The 20891-nt window shown below is 42.1% G+C and overlaps 1 protein-coding gene and 1 long non-coding RNA gene across 6 annotated transcripts; both read left to right on the top strand.

Moving 5' to 3' along the window:
* The first annotated feature begins 175 nt into the window (after positions 1–175).
* On the top strand, positions 176–15838 carry IQCB1 (IQ motif containing B1). Of its 5 annotated transcripts, none has more exons than XM_026054130.1 (13): positions 176–357; positions 1280–1442; positions 3067–3196; positions 5348–5438; positions 5890–5989; positions 6424–6596; positions 7297–7409; positions 7576–7685; positions 11657–11799; positions 12239–12387; positions 13067–13195; positions 13572–13728; positions 14821–15838. In XM_026054130.1, exons 1-13 carry the CDS (start codon positions 264–266, stop codon positions 15051–15053), a joined length of 1785 nt encoding a protein of 594 aa, XP_025909915.1. In that variant the 5' UTR covers positions 176–263; the 3' UTR covers positions 15054–15838. The 5 variants fall into 5 exon arrangements, with proteins under 5 accessions (XP_025909915.1, XP_025909923.1, XP_025909908.1 ...); XM_026054138.1 differs by having other exon boundaries at positions 5348–5441; positions 13617–13728; XM_026054123.1 differs by having other exon boundaries at positions 5348–5441.
* A 1259-nt stretch (positions 15839–17097) lies between these two features.
* LOC112942893 lies at positions 17098–17538 on the top strand. Its single transcript, XR_003248477.1, has 2 exons — positions 17098–17250; positions 17427–17538. It is a non-coding gene; the product is annotated as an uncharacterized LOC112942893 (long non-coding RNA).
* The last annotated feature ends 3353 nt before the right edge of the window (positions 17539–20891 follow it).

Below are 20891 nucleotides of genomic sequence, written 5' to 3'. Positions count from 1 at the left end.
CCGTTAGAGCGGGGGAGAGGGCGACCCTGAGGCGCCCCTGGCGGCCGGGGCGGGTGACGCGGGCCCTCCCGCGGCCTCGCGGGGCGTTCTGGCCGCGCCCCCCCCCTGCCCGAGCCCTTTCCCCCGGGGCAGAGCCGCGGCCCGAGGCCGAGACGGGGGTGGTCGCAGGGAAGTAGCAGGTTAAGGACCCGGTCACCGGAGGGAACGGTGAAGAAGCGGGAGGGAGCCGGGCAGCTGCGGCCCTGGGCCTCTCTCGGCCTCCTATGGCCAACGCGGACCCCAGGGTGCTGCTCTTGGCCAGACAGGTGGCTGAGAGCAGAGATGAGGACGTCCCAGTGTTGCTCCTGAAGCTGAAGGGTAAATGGCAGCTTTTCTAGAATAAAGAAATGAGATGGGGAACTGTGAACAGGTGTATTTTAAATTAAATTAAAATAAAATAAAATAATTTTATTTTATTTTATTTTATTTTTCTATTCTGCCTCCTTAAATTCAGTAGTTTTATTTGTTGCTTTCTCCATAGTTCTCAGAGGGCTGGAAACTCCATGGGTCTGATGATGCAGCTTTTCCTGACTGTTGCACATGGGGGACGTTGGGCTTGGGAACAGGAGGAGGTTGAGAGGGGAGGGGGATGGAGGGCAGCTCCTCCATCCCTCCCAGCTGACACCATTTTTGTAAAACCCGTGCTAATGCTGGCAGGAATCTCACAGCTTGACCCAGCACTTTGGGTTGAGATCCAGAGGGGCTGAGAGTGGTTGGTAGTATCCTGTTTTTAAGCCTTAGTGCAGAAAAATGATCACAAGCTCCCGTGTGAGACCCCTCATCTGCCCCCTGGCCTCAYGTCTGCTGCCCATGGAAACAGTGGAAACAGATTAGGCCTTGTTCTAAATTGGGATATAATTATAAGGAGCTTATATGTTTCACCTGGCTTTTCARTGTAGTTTTATTTGGCCTAGGACATTCTTACAGATGGAATACATCCCAGATAATGCATGCTTTACTACTTGAATATATTGAAAAAATATATTGAATATGTTGGAAAAAAAATAGAAATCTAAGCTCAAGTGTCCTTTCTAATGGTCATGCAATCTAACAAGTACTTGTAGCTGTAGGAGTGCTGAYAAAATGTTCAGTGTTACCACTTTGAGAATTACACTGATCTTAGTGTTTGTACACATTTCATCATTTTCACACATTTTATGTTTTCTAAAAAACAATCGTTCCTTTGGATCAGAATCATATGCTCCTTTTAACTTTTTTTCTTGCTTTTTTTTCCCCACAGAAATTTTAAATAGTGCTTCCTCGGGATCTAAAGAATCAAAAAAAATTAGGCAAGAAATACACTACTATGATCTTACGCAGTACTGTGTGCTGGTCCTGAGACAAGACTACTCTCGGCTGCCTGGAGGCTGGGCCACGGCTGCCCGGCTAGCAGAGATACTAAGGTAAGAAAAACTGCCCAGAAGTTTTCTTCTTGTTTCCTTCTGGTCTTTCCTCTTTCTCWTTTTGAGCTGCAGTGCAGTGGCTCCCATGCAGAATGAGGGTTGTTGTTCAGGAAAGGCCAGGGTTAAAGTGCAGCGAGCAGTCAAGAGCAGAGGGGTCAGGTATAGCCTGATCAGTCCTGTTTAATTCATTTGCATTGTGTTTCCTTGAGCTGGGCAAACTGGTGGGAGCAGATTATGTGTTGGGGTCACTTTATTCTTGTAAGCAGTACTCATCTATGTCACAGTTCTTGTCAATTAATTGAAAATTTTGAATGGCAATTTTTTTTTAATTTAAAATTCATTTGTGAAAATCTTCAGCTGGATAACTAACAGCTTGGCTTGAGTCAATATATCCATTTAAAATTCAAAAACAATAGAAGATACAATTAATGCAGAACAGATAGCTTGATGTAGTGGTTTAATAAGATCATAATTTAGTTTCATTCACAGCTAGCAAATAAGACAACAGTAAACTGAAATCCAATGATCTAATCTTGGTTTTCAATGTCAGGAAACGGAATTAAYTTCTAGGCTTTTCCCAAGTTGTATCTGATTTTGGGTTAACTTGAGAGCAACACTCTAAGACATGACAAAATTAGCCATCTTTTWTGTATATCATAGCAACAATATGAATTCGTACTGTTAGAAATTTAACTAAGAGATATGAGATTTACTGCCAGAGCTATTTGATACTTAAATCATCTAAGTTATTTCAACTTCCAGAGAAAAATGAAATTTTAGTTGTGAAAATGTCCTTTTGCAACTACACAAATCTCAGCTTCATGCCTGGACTTTGCTTTCCGAGGGCTTTAGTAAGCAGAGCTTTGCATGTACACATTCACAGCAAGCTAAGAAAGCTCAGATAACATGTCAGAAAACAGAATTCATAAATAGCTTTGAAAACTTTTGTTGCGCTRGTTTCAGTGCAGAGTATAGAATGAAAAATCTTCCTGTTGTGAAACTTACAGAGCCATTTCTTATGAAYGGTCTTCCAGAAATGACCATGTAAAATTGTAAAACTCAGATCTGAGGAACTCTTTTCTAGCACACATGCACTCCTCAAGTAGAGGAAAGTTACAGACAAAACAACTGGATTTTTTTCTTGTGCATATTTTTGTTGCCTGCTCTGCATCCACTTTATCAGCTTTATGTCTACCTTCCTGTTTTGCTTTTTTTCCTCCTAATGACCRTCAGAGCCCTAAGCTCTCATGTGAAACAGACCTGAATGGATCCTATGGAGATGGAAGGGAAAGTGACTTGTCTATGTTTTAAACCAATACATGCTGTAGTAACTATTACTTTGTAATTAGTAACAAGGTGCTTGCAGTCTCCAGCCTCCACGTGATTGCTCTTCCTTCTGAGGCAGCTGGTTTGGAGACAGTCACAGCAGTTAACTGTGGTTCAATGCTGAATTGTCCCGTTCCAGTCAAGCATTTCCCCTCTGATGACATGACTTTAATTCAAAGCTGTTCAAACAGGAGGTCCTGAACTATTCAGGTTGCCTTGTACCCGTGTTGAGCTTTTTTCCTATCTCTCTCTCTCTCTCTTCTCTCTCTTCCCCCCCCCCCCCCCCCCCCCATTTCAGTCATTGTTGTGTGGGACTAGAGGTGAAAGAAGATCCTGAGGAATTTTACAAGAAATTTCTTCCTTCAGCCATAGACAACTTGTTGTTTTTGGGAAGACGACTGCAAGCACGATTCATCCGAGCAATCAAGGTATTTAAATTTTATAGCTTAAAAAAAGTAGAGCACCTCTGCAAACTTTCCAAGCTCTTCTATTCTGTAAGTAGGATATTATTCTAGATACACTGTATTATGAAATTATATTTTCCAGAAATTACAATTTTTTTCCTTATGTCTTGGAGCATAGAAATTGAAATCTGTTGTCTTGGAGCATTTGTTCTATTATGTGTGCAAAAAATAGTTTATTACTATACAGTCGTTTAGAATTGTTTAGCTACTACTTGCAGGTTGTTTCTTAAAAAGGCTGCTAGGAGAATTGCTAGAAGAAAAATGCCTTAAAAAAGGGAGCCTCTCAATCTTTGTAGGTTTTGTAGATTTTGTTTGTTTTTGATTTGCATGTAATTACTTCAGTCTTTGCAGCTGCTCTGTTTTTACTGCTTTATTCATTTAAAAAAAAAAAAAAAAGTAAGATTTGGGATATCTTATGGTAGCAAATCCTAAGTTGGAAATATTGAAATCAGTTTTGCCGTATAATTTCTGCAGCGAATTTTAAATTTCTGATTCTGCATTGGTGCATCTGGAATCCCCAAGAGACACTTTGTGAATTAGTAGATATGAGTAATTTCTCACAACTCAACCCTTCTTTGAAGAGAAACGAAGTTTTGTCCAGCTGAATTTCCTCGTGCTTTTGAAGCATTCAGAGTTAGAGAATCAACAAAGACATTTTAGAATAATTTCCATAACTGCCTCACAGATTCTGAAAAATTCATTTAATTTCCTTTTTCTCTTTATTTTCCCCTTAATGTCTCCTTTTTTTTTTGTTGCACTGACTTATTACATTTAGTCAAAATTTTTCTACAGGATAAAATCCTGGGTGCTACATGTATCACCACTTTTCAGAAAAAAAAACCACGAAAATAGCATACTTTCTGTTAGTTCAATACCTTTAAAATGCATGTATATGTACTGCTTAAGAAGCAAACTTCCTGGAAGACATCCCAGGAGACTCAATTCTTACCACAATACGTAATTTCCCCCACATTTTCTTATTACATATTTCAGCCTACGTGCTATTTAAGTTATGCTTGTGGCCAACAATTACTTTTGAATGCAAATGCAGTCTGAGTTATAGTCAGTGCTCTGGCTTTTAAAATTTGTGGTCTTAGGGGTGAGTGGGCACCCAGACTTGATGCTTATTTCATGGAGCTCTGGAAATCCCACTCTACCAGGAGACATCTGTCTCACTGCCTCACTTGATTTCTGTACAAGCCCTTGATGTCAAGGGAAGTACTGAAATAGCTACCAGAAACTAATATATTGCCAAAACACAGAAGAGATAATATTATGTCTTAACTTAGTACAGTGGTTTTTTTTTKTTKKTTTTGTTTTGTTTGTGTATCGTTGTCAGAAGGAACCAAATATAGTGCAAAACCATGACAGATGGTTTGGACTTATAGCTCAGATATAGGACTAGCCTCTCCAGTGTTTTATTTGTGGGAGCTCACTTAATGAGGAAGATGTCTGAGTGCTGTATAATAGCATTTGTCAGCAGGTTTGAACTATCAAAAGACTCTTACCTGCCCACACACTAAGGCTTTAGGTTTCCAGTGGCCTGTAAATTGCTCTTGGAGAACAGATTTTTGACTCTCCATATACGTATGTTCATGTATTAAAACATGAATTCTTCCTGGTCATTGTATCTGGTCAAGTGTTATCACAAGCAAATGAATATACAATCTGTTTCATATATTAAGCTCTAGCTTAATAGTGATTTGAGTTTTACTCCCAGAACTACAATACAGAACTGAATCTGAAGCCTCACTGTGCCTGCCCTTAGCAACATTTTGCATTTGAACTGTATCTTTGGCTACTTTCCATGATTTGATTTTGTGCTTTAATCTTAAAGTAGCTTATTTCCCATCTTTTAGGTTTAATTTATGATATAACTTACCTCCCTTGTGCTATCAAGTGTTTTTGTAGGAGTAAGCAAGTTTTTTTTCATCCCTATTATGATATTTTCAAGAGTGGCTGCTTTGTTTGTGTACTTTGTTGATTGATCTTTGGGCTGGAATGATTTACAGGTTCTTTTCTTGACTTTCATTCCAGAAACACAGATTTTCCTGCTACATCAGCTATAGTCCTCAAGGTAGACATACATTTACTTCTTTTTCTGTTGTTGTTCAGGATGAAGAAAAAAAAGGTTTTTTACACTGTTTCCATACAGTAACTGATGCCATCTGCTGGCTGTTTGGTGGGCATATTCAACTAACAGAGTGTGGTAAGAGAAAATTAAACTCRTAAAACACCCCAAAGTTGATTTACTATATCTACAATTGTGAAGAATAGGTCTTAAGCCAATTTCCATCTCTCTTCTATTTAATTGGAATGCTCTTAGAACAATCCCTTTGAATTGTTCATTATTCAACAGAAGCAACAATAGCTAAAATGGAAAAGATCCACTAAAGATAAAGATATTACAGAGTTACCCTTTTAGTCTTTTGGAGACGAACAATATCCTAATGTATTTTACTGTAATTTCCCTCTGTAATTCTCTGTCTTCAAAAAAATCTGTTGGTTGGTTTGTTTTCTGTTAAAATACAGTTCATCTCTTCAGTCTGTGTGTATGCAGAAACTGGGTTCCATAAAACTGCTATAAAAACAGATAAAGATCATTACTTCAGTGGTTCAGATTGTTTGACTTTTTGTTTATTTTTCTTGTGTTGCAGTCTTGCAAAATGATCATTTCCTACAGTTGTTAATAACAGATGACATTGAAACAGCAATGATAATGATGTCTGTTTTACACAATATTTTGAAGGTCAATAGGTTAGTTGCTTTTATATTCTTGTTTTCTTTATGAATTTTAAAAATCATTTTATTACCATTTTGTAAAATAGAATAATTTTGAATGTAAAAATTGTKATCATTTCTACAGTCTGTGTTGTAGAAAAGAAAAATTTGCTATTGTCTTTATCYCATTATTAAATTGAAGCAATGGGAATCGTTTGAGTGCTAGTACTGCCTCAGTCCCTGAGTCACTGGCAGTCATGAATGAGTTGGTAACATTGGTTTTCTGATTTTAATTGGAATTAACATGAGAATATCAWCTCATACACACAAAACTGTTCACATCCTTTTCTTTCCATCCTGGGTTGCTCACTGATGCAGCTAATTGCTCAGTGTCTGACATTTCTAATAGGAAGTGTTGAAAAGCTCATCATTTATAACTTCTCTCTCTATCTCTATTTATTTTAATCCAGTCCTGTCTTGCTTTGTGTTGATGAGAAGTTTCTTCACTCTGTTTTGGATGAACTTGTTTATAAGCTTTCATCTGCCACCAATCCTGTCATAGGAAATGCGGCTACAAAACTGCTACTTTTACTTGCAAAGTTTTCCCAGCAACTTGTCAAGTTGCTCACAACTCGCTACAAAGGTTTGTAAACATGCATGGGCCTAATCTCTCTCCTTCTGCTTTTATGTGTAAATGTGTAATTTATGTGTAAAAATACACCGGGTYGTCTCAATTCAGAGCTCTCCAATACAGAAGGAACTTGCAGTTCTGCTTGATCCCTGCCCTGTTCAACTTTGTTCATTTTCATTACAGTTTAAGATGCTGTCCCTATTTTTGCTTCCTGTTTTTTCTTTACAGGGAGGTAACTTTACCTGGTTTAGTTCCTCTTTGTCACTTTCAATCTGCTTCACATCTTTCCATGTGATGTAGGRTGTATCCTTTCCTGGAAGGTTTGAATACTGATGGAGCTTGGGTAGCAGGTACCTGTGCTGCTCCAGGGAGAGCTGGGTGCTGGACGTCTGCCCCCATGTCCATAGAGACCAGGAAAAAGTTCTAATGTTTGCTAGTGCTTTTATATTCTGATTATCATTGATGGTCAGAGCTACTTGTGAGAAGCCTTGGACTTGGGGGACAAGGGCAATAAACAGTCCCTAAGCAATGGCAGAGGCAGTCCTCAGCCTAGCGCTCCTTTACACAAGGAATCAGATGGTTATTTTGGCTTGACAAATGTTAATTTGAAATCTTGAAAAGAAAAGATCAACTTCTCAGTGTTGTATGCTTGTGTGCCCCCTCCCTTCCCCTCCCCCCCCCCCCCCCCCCCCCAAATCCTTCTGTTTTCTAGGACTAAAGCTGCTTCTAAGCAAGCAGTGGACTGGCAAAGGATTTGACAGAGATCTCAGTCAACTTTTGGACTTGCTGTACTTGGAACAATCTGATAGAAAAGAAGAAATGCAGGTGCTGAATTTTATTGAAGCTTTTTCTGGGTGAAATTCTAGTTATATGTGATTTATATATGTTTATAATGGATTTATTTTATCAYTTTGTCTCACATTTTCAAAACTTGCCTTATTTGTTCACTCTATCAATGAATTTTTAAAAAATCCTGCTTTATTCATTTCAGAGGCAGCATCAAGCAGCTTGTTTAATCCAGGCTACATGGAAGGGATTTCAGACAAGGAAAAGACTGAAAAAACTACCTCAAGCAGTGACTGCTTTACAAAGGAGCTTCAGGTAAACAACGTTGCTTCGTAAAAAGTATGCAGGAGAAAATCCAATAAGAAGGTTTACCTTGGTTTTCCTCTGGTAACAGARTCACAGGAAAATCTTAAGAGGTCATTTGATCCAACCTCCTGCTCAAAGGTGGGCTGGCCTCTGAGTTAGATCAGGCTGCAGTTTGTCAATATTTGTCTTGTACTGGGAAGCCCCAAAATGGGCAATATTCAAGCTGTGCCCTCATGAGTGATGAGTAAAAGGAAATAATGATTTCGTTTGCCCTGCTGCTTTCACTTCTACTAGTGCAGCTCACTGCAGCTACATTTGTTTTCATAGGGACCTGCTGCTGGTTCATGTTCAACTTGCCATCTACAAGAACCTTGTAGATGTCTTTTTCAGTGGAGCTGCCGCCTAGGTAATCTGTGYCCAACCTGTCCTGATTCATGGCGTTGTTCTGTCCCAGGTGCAGGACTTTCTGTTTGAGCTTCTGTGGTTTCTGTTGACCCATTTTTCGTTTGAGGTTTATCTGAGTGTCAGCCCCACCCTCCAGTCTGCAGGGGACTCTGGCAGCCTTGCTAAAGTCAAGGTAAATGACATCCAGTGCTCCCTCTGGCYGCAGATGGGAAATGAGATGTCATCTCATCACAGCAGGCAGTCTGGGCAAGCACAGTCTGCCTGGGATACATCTGTGCTGACTGCTCCCATTCTCTTCCCTGTTCTCCATGTGCTTGGAAATGCTTTCCCAAGAGGACTTATTCTCATCTCCCAGGAAATGAGGTTGGGCTGACCAACAGGTTCTCTGTCTTGAAGATGCCTCTTTTTTTCCAGACAGCTGTTATTTTTGAAACATGCAAGTGTTGTAATGTCAATATGAGCTGTTTCACTGCAGATTCTTTTTGCAGAAGCAGGCAGACAGTGTGCTTTTCCAGCAATACCAAACTGGTACTCTGATGCCAAAAGCTCCAACTGTCCTTTTCCTAGCTGCCAAACTTCCTCTGCTCCATAGAATAACTTACTTGTGTAATGCTTTTATGTGCATTAGGTGTGTTGCTTTTCTTTTTTTTTTTTTGTTTAAAAAAAAATCATATAGGAAACTATATTGTGGGACAGTATAGCATTGAATCACACTAAAGAACACTAGGAGATAATGGTGGCAGAACTCATGTTCACAGTTAGCTTGTTATAAAATTCCACCATAAATTAAATGTGGAGCTGTCCTGTGGTCATGGCAGAGTGCTAAAGAAAGTACTGAAGTACTGTAGTCCATCAGGACAGTGTGCTGCATTGATGCTTGAAATCTTGAGTAAGTCTTAGTCACTTCAGCGAGAAATAATATCGTCTGGCTTGCAGCACTGCGGAAGGATAAAGCTGCATAGAAATGCTCATCTTGCCTAATCTTGTAGGACTTTGGCAGAAATGGTAGCACATGTCTCTTTCCTAAGTCTTTTGAGACAGTGTTCTCTTTTGAGACATTTAGTGTGCTCTTTTCATATATGTAAAAGAATTTAAGTAAAGCTCAGACTCTGCAATAAGTTTTTATTCCACCCTTTTTGCACATACTAAACAGTGTCCAGTCTAAACTAAATCATACAGCATGATTTGGCTAAATGATTTGTATGCTGATCATGCTGTTAGAGAGCAGACAGTTTGATTTGTTGTCTAGACTGGCATTAAAAGGTTATTTGACTACATAGGAGTAATCTTTAGGTTCTGGAAGACTTGCAGGAGGAAGCAGTAGGACGTGTCACTTTGGTTTTTGTGCTGCCTTGATCATCGCTATCCTTATGACTCCTTCCTATTCCACCCTGTTCTTTCTCTGGGTTAATATTTCTGCCCCCATAAGGCATCTGGCGAGTCTGCAAGCCAGAATAATAGCCCAGAAGACTTGCAGTATGGGTGGGATATAATGTCTTAAAAAGGAAAGGAAAGGAAAGGAAACGGGGTGGGGTTGTCAGCAGTGAACTAGCTGCTTAAATTTCTTGTGTCTCCTTTTCAGTTTTGCAGACTTCAGTGCTTGTCTCTTAAGTAGTTCCTGAATCATTAAATAGGCTTGGTGTGTGTGATGACTTTAAAAATGTTAACATATTTCCATTCCTTTCATTTTTTTTAAGCTGCCTGTTCGTGGCTTAGTCAGTCTCAATGTACAGAGTACTGTTCAACAACTGTAAAATGCCGAGGGTTTTGTCCTGTCCAATTCCTGCCTGCAGTTAGACCATTATGCTGAAAAATAAATTCAGTGTTTGGATCGATGTAAGCACAGCTTTAGACGAGTTTTCCAGAGAACCTTTGAATTCTTAGCAGTCAAAATTAGGCTATAGTTATGGAGCTCTGTGGTGGGGATCTGTTTTAAAGCAAGTATGGTTAAATGCTGCTGAGGATGAAACACAAAACTTAGCTCACCTGCAGCTGCCATGGAGGTTCTTAAGCTACAAGATAAACACTTCTGAAACTCTGTGGTTTTAGAAATCTCCACTTGGTGAATATTAGAGCTTGTTATCTCTCCCTAAAATTCATTCAAGGATTTGAAGTAATTACAGAACTGTTAAAATGTCAATAGGTCTAATTAGTCATGTGTGCCTCAAAAGTTAAACTGTTTTAAATATGTAAGTAGATAATCAGAGGAAGGTTGATCTGTGCTATGAATTGCTGAAGGAAGCTTGAATCTCATCCTAGTATGTTTTACTTCTGATCAGAGACATTTCCCTGCCACAGTGTGGCCTTGTGCAAACAAACGAATATGGCTTATCATGAAGAGGAATGGAGAATGAAACGAGTGTGTATTTTACAGACTGCACTGGAGATAATTGATATCAAAGAAACTTTTAAATACCAACAGATGTTTTTGGTAGCTTAACAGATGCACATATGAAAAGTCCACCAAATATTGCTTTCCACCTAATGGAGCTTCTAAAGACTTCTGAGGAAAAGTATTAATAGTTTTATTAAGAAAAAGTCRTTTTAAGTCCTGTTTGATCCTGTGACATTGTTCTGCTTAGAAGTATAATAGGTGTCTGGATTAAAAATTCAAAGATTTATAGCTATGATTTGCTCAATTGTGTGGGCTGAAAACCTCTAGTTTCCTTAGGACCATTCAAATGTAATCACATCTATCATGATCTATGTCTGTAGGTCGATGTGTGGGCATGCTTCAAGTCTGTATTACTGTCATAAAAGGATTAGGGTCTATTAAACTGTGGTGAAGGCTGTTAACTACTTAGGGCCACATCTTCAAATCCAGAGCATGTCATTTATAAAACAGCTTCTGTTTCCTCTTCCCCACTGAGCTGCAAAGACTGAGGGAAAACTATGGTTGATGGGAAAGATACAGCTAATTTATACTAGTGATGGAAAATACACGGACAACTCAGATAACTGTGAGTCGAGAGGTAAAGGGCATGTAATATCATCAAAATTACTGGATGTTATTACTAGTTTAATGCATTTTTTTTCCCTGTTTTCCTTCCTGCCACCCCTTAGAGCTGTGCTGTGTCCGTTTATTCCCCTTTGCCAATGCTTAGGAAGCTCCTTTTATTGTCCATAGAAAACTGCTAGAGAGCAGAATTTACAGCTCTGGGCCCAGCTGGGGTCCCAATATCCCAAGATAGTAAATTAGTCTCTTCTGATAGAAGAGAAGCTATCAAAGCATTTGGATGTAGTTCTGTGGTCTGTACAAAAGTATTAGTATGTGCTGGGGAAGGCAGGTGAAACGCATGTTGATGCAGCTCATGCTGGCTGAGAATGCCCCATCCTTACAACTTTATCCTAATTTATCTTTTTATTTGATGCCAAATTGAGCAGCTAGTTCAGAAGTTCACATGTTTATAAATGGTGTGGACATTGTTTTAGCTTGCTGGTGATCTCTACTTGCTTGGAGAGATCCTGCAGGAACTTTGTGGTAACTGTACTGCTGGTSCATTCGATGTAAAGTGAGATACTTTTAAAAAGGAGCAAAATTTAAGCTAAATTCTTAATTTATTTGTGTATTGCAGAGCTAAACGAAAACAGGAGCTGCAACATTTAAAAAAACAGAAAGAAGATGAGGCTCTAAAACAGGAAATGCAACTGCAGAGACAGAGGGCCATGAGACACTTCCATGAACGACAGCTGGCCTTGCTGGAGATAATCCATGCCAGTATGATTTATGTTAAACTATATCAGAAGGTTAAATTGTCTGTGTCTCCTTATGAACATTTCCCCAAATATATTTCCTAATCTTATATGTATGTTTGCTCTATAGTCTTCCTGTATCTTCTGCCCCAGTTATCTGATGGAGAACATGCTAATTCTTCAAGGGAGCAGTAACTGGGTCAAAGACATGGCATGAGACTTGCTGTCTTCAAAAACAGCACGGGGGAAAGAGACATCCAGTTTTCTGTGCTTGTAATGCTCCAGTGTGGCTCCAGTTCCTYTCCAGAAATGGCCCACGACCAGTTCTTTGCCTTTTATTTAGAATGGAGATGGATTTTTTTAGCTGATAGCACCCAAACTTTCTGGTAGGGGCTAGTAGAAGGAGTCAAGATGTAAATTGTTAAGAGATCACCGTCCACTCTGGATTTTTGTCATGTTTTCAGGTCAGATGGATAAGCACATTCAGGAAATGGAGGAAAAATCAGCATTAACTATCCAGAGATTCTGGCGAGGGTACAGAGCGAGAAGATATTTTCATCAACAGAAGCAATCTCTTAAGGAATATAAAGCAGCTGTCACCATTCAGAGAGCAGTAAGTGTATAAATTTTGTTCTGGCAATAGATTGGACTGAGTGAATTATTACAGTATTTCCAAAAAGCACCAATTGCTTACTTTGCTTAATGGCAATTTAGGAATAATTTATGCAAAAAATGTTCAGAAGATAGACCAAGAGCCCCAAGTATCTTAGATTAGTCGCAAAGTATCATACAATCTTGTAACTAAAATATAGAAGCGGCCAGTATGAAACCAAAGGCTGGATTTTTATTTTTTTACAGACCTCAGGTAAACTAGTAATTTATTACTGTGAGGGTCATTAAGCACTAGAACATACTGCTCAGAGAGGTTCTGAAGGCTCCTCTATCCTTTGAGATTAAAAAAAAAAAAAAATTAAAAAAAAAAAAAGATGGGAGAGACATGACCTAGCAGATCCTGCAGGAGTAGGGGCGTTGAACTAGTCATCTCCAGAGGTCTCTTTCACCCTCAGCTCCTCTGTAGTTCTGTGAATATTAGTATTCTAGCTCATTACTTAGTATTCTTGCAGACTATCATGCTTTTGCCTCTATCTAGCCTCTTCCATATTATAGATAAAGCTGTGCTTTAGCAGGTGCAGTGCTAGGATTTTTTTTCTTTAACTGCCTGATTACRAACAAAATGAGGAACCAGAATTTCTTATGGGTGATTATCATATTCTCATTTGTTCTTTTTAAAGGCTTGTAAATTCATAGAAAAACGAAGGAAAAAAAGAGCGCTCTCTCCTTGGAAAGACACCAAAGGACTGGCTGATGAGCAGAGACTAGCTTTAAAGCAGAAGGTGGATGACTACATCAAATTGCATCCGGTCTGTTTCTTAGTCGTTTCATTATTCCTATTATTCATGCAACATAACACACTGTAGAGATGAAATATATTCAGCTTCATAAATTCTGATCAAGATAATCTGTGTGAGGTATGCATATATTAATCTTGCTTGTTCCAGAGCAAGGTACTAGGATACTGGGGGATTTAACCATTAATCTAATAAAACTGGTGAAAACAAACTGTAATTGGAAAATTATATATACTTGATGATGGATAGCTTTGGAAGGAGCTCCACAGGGAACAAATGATTAAGTTAACAATTAAGAACAGCATTTGCATTTCTTATTTAGATATTTACCCACAAAAGCTTTAAAGTAACCACTTCTTAATGGTGAAGAACTGTTACTTTCCTCCAGGCTTCTCAAATGTCAGAAGAAATGAGTAAAGAATTACATGTGCAGGCTCAGGAAAAGCTGGCTCAGTTCCTGCTGAGGAGCAGTCTGGATCGGAGAGCAGCACAGCGGAGAGAGACGTTACTGGCTCAGGTCAACACTGATGTGGAGCTGCTAATGAGTACGTGATTACTCTAGAGTCATAGTTTTGCTTACACTTACCATTTGGATTAAACTGTTTAGTGGGAAAATTACAGGGTCATACTGTGAACAGTGTAAAATTTTATTTCAAAACTGAAAGGTTTTTCTTCCTTTGCCATATGCCATTTCTTGAGATACAAATCTCTTTATTAGAGATTACTCATTTATTACTGTAGATCATGTGTATATACGCTTGCTTCTCAAGTTATATTTTGTTCTTCTGTTGGAAGCATCTCTCTGATATGTTTGCAACAAAAGCAACGATCCTGTAATTAAAGTCTCCAAGAAGATGATCTTACACAACCCCTTACACTATATTTGTTTTGTCTTTTTCTTTTTTTCTTGTTTTGTAAGTAAATAGGTGGTTGATATATTTTCACCTTCTCTGGTTGAAGAGGAAAATCCGAGCTATGCAATCGGAGTCAGATCTTCATTTTCACTGATCTGGCTGTATTTGTAGAGAAATTCACTGTTGTACCACCTTAATTACAGACAAGTGAAAGAAAGTAGCCTGCAGTGAAAGAGCAGAATAGCAAACTGCAGCCACCAGAGAGCACCCAAGCAGGAGAAAAATCAGCAAGTTACAGAATTCCATTGCTCAGCTCTGTCATGCGCTGCATCGCTGCAGCCCATCACTCCCTGAGCAGACGCAGCAGCAGCGCGGCCTCCTGGGGCAGTGGAGCCCCAAGCAGGGATGACGCAGTGACACTGCACCAGGAAACACTACAATGATGTCACCCTGCACCAAGAGTGACTAACAGCAGCTCCTCTGCCTCCTGGATCACAGCTTTACAAGCCATCTATTTTGGTGATTGCAAGTGCTGCCCACAAGCGAGGCAGTCCTGCTTTCCTCATCCTTCTGCCTTTCTGCTTTTTTATTTTTCTTAGTCTTAATTTGGATGGCTTCTCCTACCTGTTTTAGCACATATCCATAATATACTAATGTCAGCACAGGGAAAGGAGTGACCCAGGAGAGAGGGGGCGGGTAGGGCTGCTGCTGCTTGATTTAAAGCATTCATAAACTTCAGCATAAGAAACTAAMCATTAAAAACTTTTCTCCTTGTGGTTACAGATGCTCCAGGGCTTGGAGAGAGCACAGAAAAAGATCTCAGCATCTTCATGAGCAGGTCAGGCCCTGTAGCTGCCAAGGCCAAACAGTCGCACATCACTATGTTGAAATACACCCGGTGGCCATGGTGGAAGAAGCTTGGAGATGAATTTGTGGAGGGTGATGTCATTCCTGATGAAGCCCTGACTGCAGAACTGGGAACTCTGTATATGGGTGGAAGGAAATCCTTTGCATAAACAAGCAGGAGAACCTGTTCCATACTCATCCAGCCTCACTCCTTACATTGTGCATTGAGTTGCACATGTTTTTAAGGAAGGAAAGCACTTGGATGCTAAGACAAAGCACTGAAGAAGACTAAAGGTTTATTTCTGTATGCTTTATTGAGCTTATTAAGAATCTCTTCTGTAACCTGCCACCTGCCTTCCTGTGCATCTACAGTAAATCCTTATCCACTTTGCAGTAGATTGAAGTATTGTGGTTGTAAATGAAAGTATTTCAGAAATTGCGTCATTGTAAGTGTAAAATCTTTGACTTTRCATTCACAGAACAAACCAAGACATAAAAAGGAACAAAGCAAGTCCAGGCTAGGCTAGATGCTTACAGAGCCCTGCACTGCAGCTAACTGCATTCAGGCATTGGCACAGCTTGGCCTTAGGAATCTCTACCAGCCTCTTGATTAAAAACAAATGAAAACTATTTTGAATTACTACTAGAAGAAGGCAAAACAAACCTGTGATCTCTGTGAGCTATGCAGCAATGAGAAGGAAGCAGGCACTGCAGAACATGTTAGAGCTGTTGGAAGCCTATGCAGGTGCTTAGAGAGCAATTTGGCTTTTGATCAGGACCCTTCATGCTGTTAAAGAGCACTTAAATTTTTGAAAGGGGAAAAAAAGGCTGTTTTTAAAGAAAAGGAAATCACARTCCTGCTTTTCAGTGGACAAAGGTCCTGTTCAGTTTAAGGAAGCTGAATCAYATAATTCTCACAAGCCAGAGGAAGAAGAAAGGTATTCTTGGATTTGTATSTTTCTTTTAATAAAATGCACTTTAAACAGCTAGTACGGGGCCTTGTAATACAGATACAGCCCAAATCTTACACAGGACCACCTGGATCATCAGCTTAGACTTCCTGACCTATGCAGGCACTGTCACGGACAGGAATCCAGCAAATCCCTCAGCATGGGGCYTCCACAGTTACTGTGGCCCAATAGAAGGGCCAAAGGCTGCTGCTTACAGAGCTGCCAAGGCCAGAGCTAGTGGTGGAGGTGCCTGCACTACTAATAAAGGTATTTATTAGGTGAGAKACTSTRGGMGTCTTGGATGTTAGATCTTGCCTCRCTGCAGAGGAAATAAAAACCGCAGTGATTCTTGCCAATTGTATGTGGGCAGCAGTGCTAGCTCAGTGTTTGTTTTTCATCCTCTTTTGAAGGTTCTGAGATTTAATTTTAGCAGAGATGAATGGAAAACAAATAAATAGTGGGCAGCAGCCCAAGGCCATTCAGATGCAGCCAATACATTAAAGTTAATAACTGGACAGCTGCCAAGAGGAGTGGCCATGCTCTGGGTTAAATTTTGTAATGGGAGCTGGGATGTGGAAGGCACTGACCTGGCTCTGGGTCCCATTCCTGGGACAGCTAAGTGGTAGAACAATCCATTAAGCATTTGCCAGTGCGTTTGCACATTTGTTGAATTACATGTTGCTCAGCATAGAGCTGCTATTAGTTTTTGGCCATAATAAGGCAGCCCTACAGTCCCCAGAGGCGGGGGAATCGCYGCACGCTGCGGCAGCTGCAGTTGCAGCCGTTAGGGAGCTCTAGTGCTGGACCTGGGGTGAACTGCAGCAAACCAGCTGTTTGCTCCCAAACACTGGTGCTTTGCACACGTTGTGTACATCATGCCCCCTGCTTTGCAGCCGCAGAGGGTTTGGGGAACAGCCTGCGCTGTGCTGCCTGCTTCTTCCTAATCACCCTCGTTATCACTGCTCTTTAGCACAGAGSGATGTCTGCAAAGATGCTTTGCTTAATGTATTTTTTGTAAGGAGATGAGTCCCGGATGGCGAGTGTCAAATACCAGGTGAATTGTAGAAGCATCCTACCAAAAAGACATTTATCGCACTTATGGCCACTCTGCCACTCACTGTGGTTGGAGTGGATAATGAACTTCCCCTTTGCAATATGCAATTTTCTACTTTTTTTTTTTTTTTTTTTTTTTAAGCAAACAACAGTCTGATGGAAGGTGCTGCCTTGCTGGAGGAATTCAAGTTCCAAGTTGTTTATCTGCAGTCTAGATAAATGTGGTTGAGTATGTTACACAGAGCTGGAAGGAGCTGTCAGATGCCAGTCTCGGGGCAGCTTTGGACCAGCCACCTACGTGTAGAGATCCCTGAGCACCATGGCCCCTTCCCTCTCCTCACGTCCTGCTGAGGCTCTGTCTGAGGTGAGAGGGACAGGGGTGAGGCTGGAGCAGCCAAGGCAGCTGCATTCAGGTCGTTCATTAAATATTGACGAAGCCTAAGCTGGCCTGTGGGGGCGATTTCGCTGAATTGCAGGTTTCTCTTGCCATTATAAATTGGACCAATTTGTCATGTGGTTTTGTTTCTTCCCTCCCTTAAGTAAAGTGATGCAGGACCATTATTGCTACACCTACAGCAACAACAATCTGGAATACAACATCTTCTGATGGATAAAGAATCCTCTGATGGATGAAGAAGGAACAATGATTGCTGCACTGTGCAGGTGTCACCAGGGAGTCATGAAGCAGGAAGAKGGCAGCAAATGCATCCAAAAAAATCATAGCCCTTTCAGAGCAGGAGGCAAAGCACTGTCCTCTGCTTCCTCTGGCAGTATCTGTTTACACAAACAGATSGTTCTTTTTCCCAGCTTTAGCCGTAATTGGACTTTGTGAACAACGGGATACTCATCTCCAGCAGAGATGCAGGCATGAGCCTGAGGCTGTCAGATCCAAGGGGGTTCATGGCCTTTCAGATGAACTGCAACTGGAGCACTGAGCTTGGGGAAGCAGGAAACATGGACACTTGTTATTTTATCTGTCAGCTCTCCAAATACCATGTACATTGAGCACAAGGGAAAAACAAAGGCTCTTCCCATGTAWTTCCCATGTAGTGGAATCGGGGCTGTTTATAAAACGGTGTATGTAAGAAAAGGCAGCAACACAGCTGGTAAATAATGAGCTCTTTGCATGGGGAGCTGTAAAGATCATTGCAATAGGTCTCCAAGTTCTCCTTACTACTGCTCATAGGGGCACAGTAACATCGAGTCACCCTCCAGGCATCCTTGACTACGCTGAAAAACTCTTAATAAAGAGATCGTTTAGCAAGTGACCGATGCACAGGCCCAGGTTCACCAAGGAGACCAAAGGACAGGTGCCTGCCATGTCCCCTCCCCAAATGCAGGGCTGGCTCCCTGCTTCAGGGCAAGTGACAGCCAAGATTGAGACCTTGCCACTCTGGCAACCTTTTCCTAGCTATGCCAGAGAATTCCTCCGTGACCTTGAGGAAATTCTTTCCCTGCCTCCGTCTTTTCCTCTTTAAAGTGCAGCTAAGTGAGGAGGTTTTGTGTGTTGCTATTTGTAATTTGTGTTAAGAGTCAGTCTTCAGTGGAGGATGCTGTAGGAGYGCAATGTTACTGAAATCCCTTTATATTAAAAAGGAAAGACATCTGTATAATCAAATGTTGAACAGACAGAAGGAGCTCCAGGCCGCCACACTATTTCTATCTGAAATATTTAGTTCTGCTTTTTCTGATTACATCATTAAAGGGAAACAATTTCTTTACCCATGCTGGATCATTTACTAAAACCCATAAAAATGAGAAATTCCGRTCAGGAAACTTCACTGAACACATGGTACCAACTAATACAGAACCTGCTTGCTTGGAGCAAGGTGGACATACACATATACAAGACAGAGAAGAAGCCCCAGCTCCCTCTGCTATTATATGCTAATTACTAAGTCTGCTGGGTTCTTACTGTCTAAAAGGGAAAGGAGTTTGGTCTGGCACTGTTTTCCCTAAAATTAATSATGTAGAGAGATGCAAATGCAGAGCACAATGCAGTTGAGTTCCATGCTCTTGAAARGGGTAAAAGGGGCAGGTTTTACCATCCCTTTAGCTTTGAGGAGGTCCACTGGCTGGAGCAAGCCTACTTGTCATGTGTAAAGGAGTGTGAAGATCTTACAGGTMGATACAGAGAGATAATAATCAAAATTAATCTTGCAAAGCCACGCTCGCATAGTATTTAAAACAAAAGAACCTGCAAGGGGTGATTAGATCTTATAAGGACTTCCAACGCACCTGATATGATAATGATACCTATGAAAAAAAGTGGATATGCAAAATGGAGGATCCCAGGGAATGTGAGAGGGAACTAAAAACTATCCGAAAAACGCTCCGCCGCGGCCGAGACCCCTCCCCCCGCCCCGCCCCGCGGCCGTTGCGCGGCGGCCGTTGCGCGGCGGCCGTTACTCGCGAGCCGCCCGCCGTTGCCGTGGCGACGGGCTAAGCCGGGGCCTGGCGGGGGCGGCGGCCGGTGCCTCCGCGCCGCGCGACGGCCGCGGGGCCATGAGCGACGCAGGCGGCGGGCGACGCGGCGCCCAGCTCGGCGGCTCCGCAGGTAACGGCGCGGCGGGAGGCGCCTCGCGTTGCACCTTGCGGCCGCCGCGCTGCAACAAAGGCAAATGGCTGCGCGGCGGCGGCCGCCCTGCCTGCCGCGCGCCTCCCCTCCCCGCGGCGGCGGGAGCAGGTGCTGCTTTTTATTATTATTATTAAAACGTAAAATGTTTTACGTTTTCGCACAGCTGAAAACAAAATATTTTATGTTTTAATTAAAAAAGAAAAGAAATGAAACGGTCGCTTCAGCACCCGACGCGGGGATCGCTGCGAGCGGGGGATGCGCTGCCGAGCCCCCTCTCACACCTCGGCCGGCTAACGGYCCTAACGGTCGTAACAGCCCTAACAGCTCCCAGCTCCCAGCGAGGCGCCTCCACCCTGCGGCGAGCCCGCCCGGTGCTTCCCTTTCCTTTTCCCGTTCCTTTCCCCCCCCCCGCGGGCGGTATTCAGCAGCCTCGGAGGCAACTTTAGGGACAGACGCCTTGGCGAGGTCGAGCGCCTTCCGTGGGTGCCGCTTTTGTCCTAAGCAAGCAGGGATGCAGTGTGCATGAGCAGCCCAAAATCGCGGCGCAGGGGGCCCAAGCACCCCAGCAGGATGCGAAGACGTCACCCCTGGACTGGCTTCCTCAGCGTGAGTCGCTGCCCGGATCTCAGCCCTGAGCTGTGTTTCTCCCCAGTGCGCAGTCAGGTTTGCTGGCAAGGGCACGGGGTTGGGTGCGCGGAGGTGGACGTGTTACCGGGTTTCTGAGAACAGCGCAGAGCACCACAGGATTCCCTGGGGCTTCTCTGAGCTTCTACCGTTTTTCCTCACACTGCAGCAAAACGCTGTTGGTTGCGTGCTTTGGGACTACCTCCGTTTCTGAGCTCATTGTGGCTCAGGAAAGCTCTGTGATTAGCAGCACTCAGCGCTGCTTGGTGATGTTGCCATAAGGGCKGAGGGGCAGGTAACTTCCAGAGCTTCCAGGGTTTGCCATAGGGGCTGAGGGGCAGGTGGCTTCCATTCATGGCTCCCCAGGCGCTTCATACCTCAGTTAATAGTCAGAGCCCTGCTTCAGCTGGGGAGGTTTCACTGATCACGTTTTACAGATGGAAAAGCGTATCGGAGCCTTAAAAAACTTTGAGACAAATTCAGAACCACAATTAGGATCACACAGATCCTAAATACCGTGCTTAAGGTACTCCTTCCCAGTTCCTCTACCAACACTGTCTCTTAAATTCACTAGCTGCTCCAGTAGCAGTTTTGAGCACTGACAGATATTGATGCATCAGGATTTTTGAGATACTACTGCACATGTCTAAACCTGTGTGGTTTTTACTGCTAGACTGTTGAGCTGCTGACGAAAAGAAGTCTCCGATTATTGTTTGATTTGTGCTGATGTAGAACCATAGAGCTCCATCATGGATGAGCCTGTATTAGCCAAGGCATCGTACAGTTACGGAGCTGACGAGCTA

The sequence above is a fragment of the Nothoprocta perdicaria genome, unplaced genomic scaffold (genome assembly GCF_003342845.1).
Source record: "Nothoprocta perdicaria isolate Ctin4 unplaced genomic scaffold, notPer1 scaffold_0, whole genome shotgun sequence".
NCBI lineage: Eukaryota > Metazoa > Chordata > Aves > Tinamiformes > Tinamidae > Nothoprocta > Nothoprocta perdicaria.
Note: the sequence above shows the minus strand (reverse complement) of the source record. Positions and strands in the feature narration are given on the sequence as shown.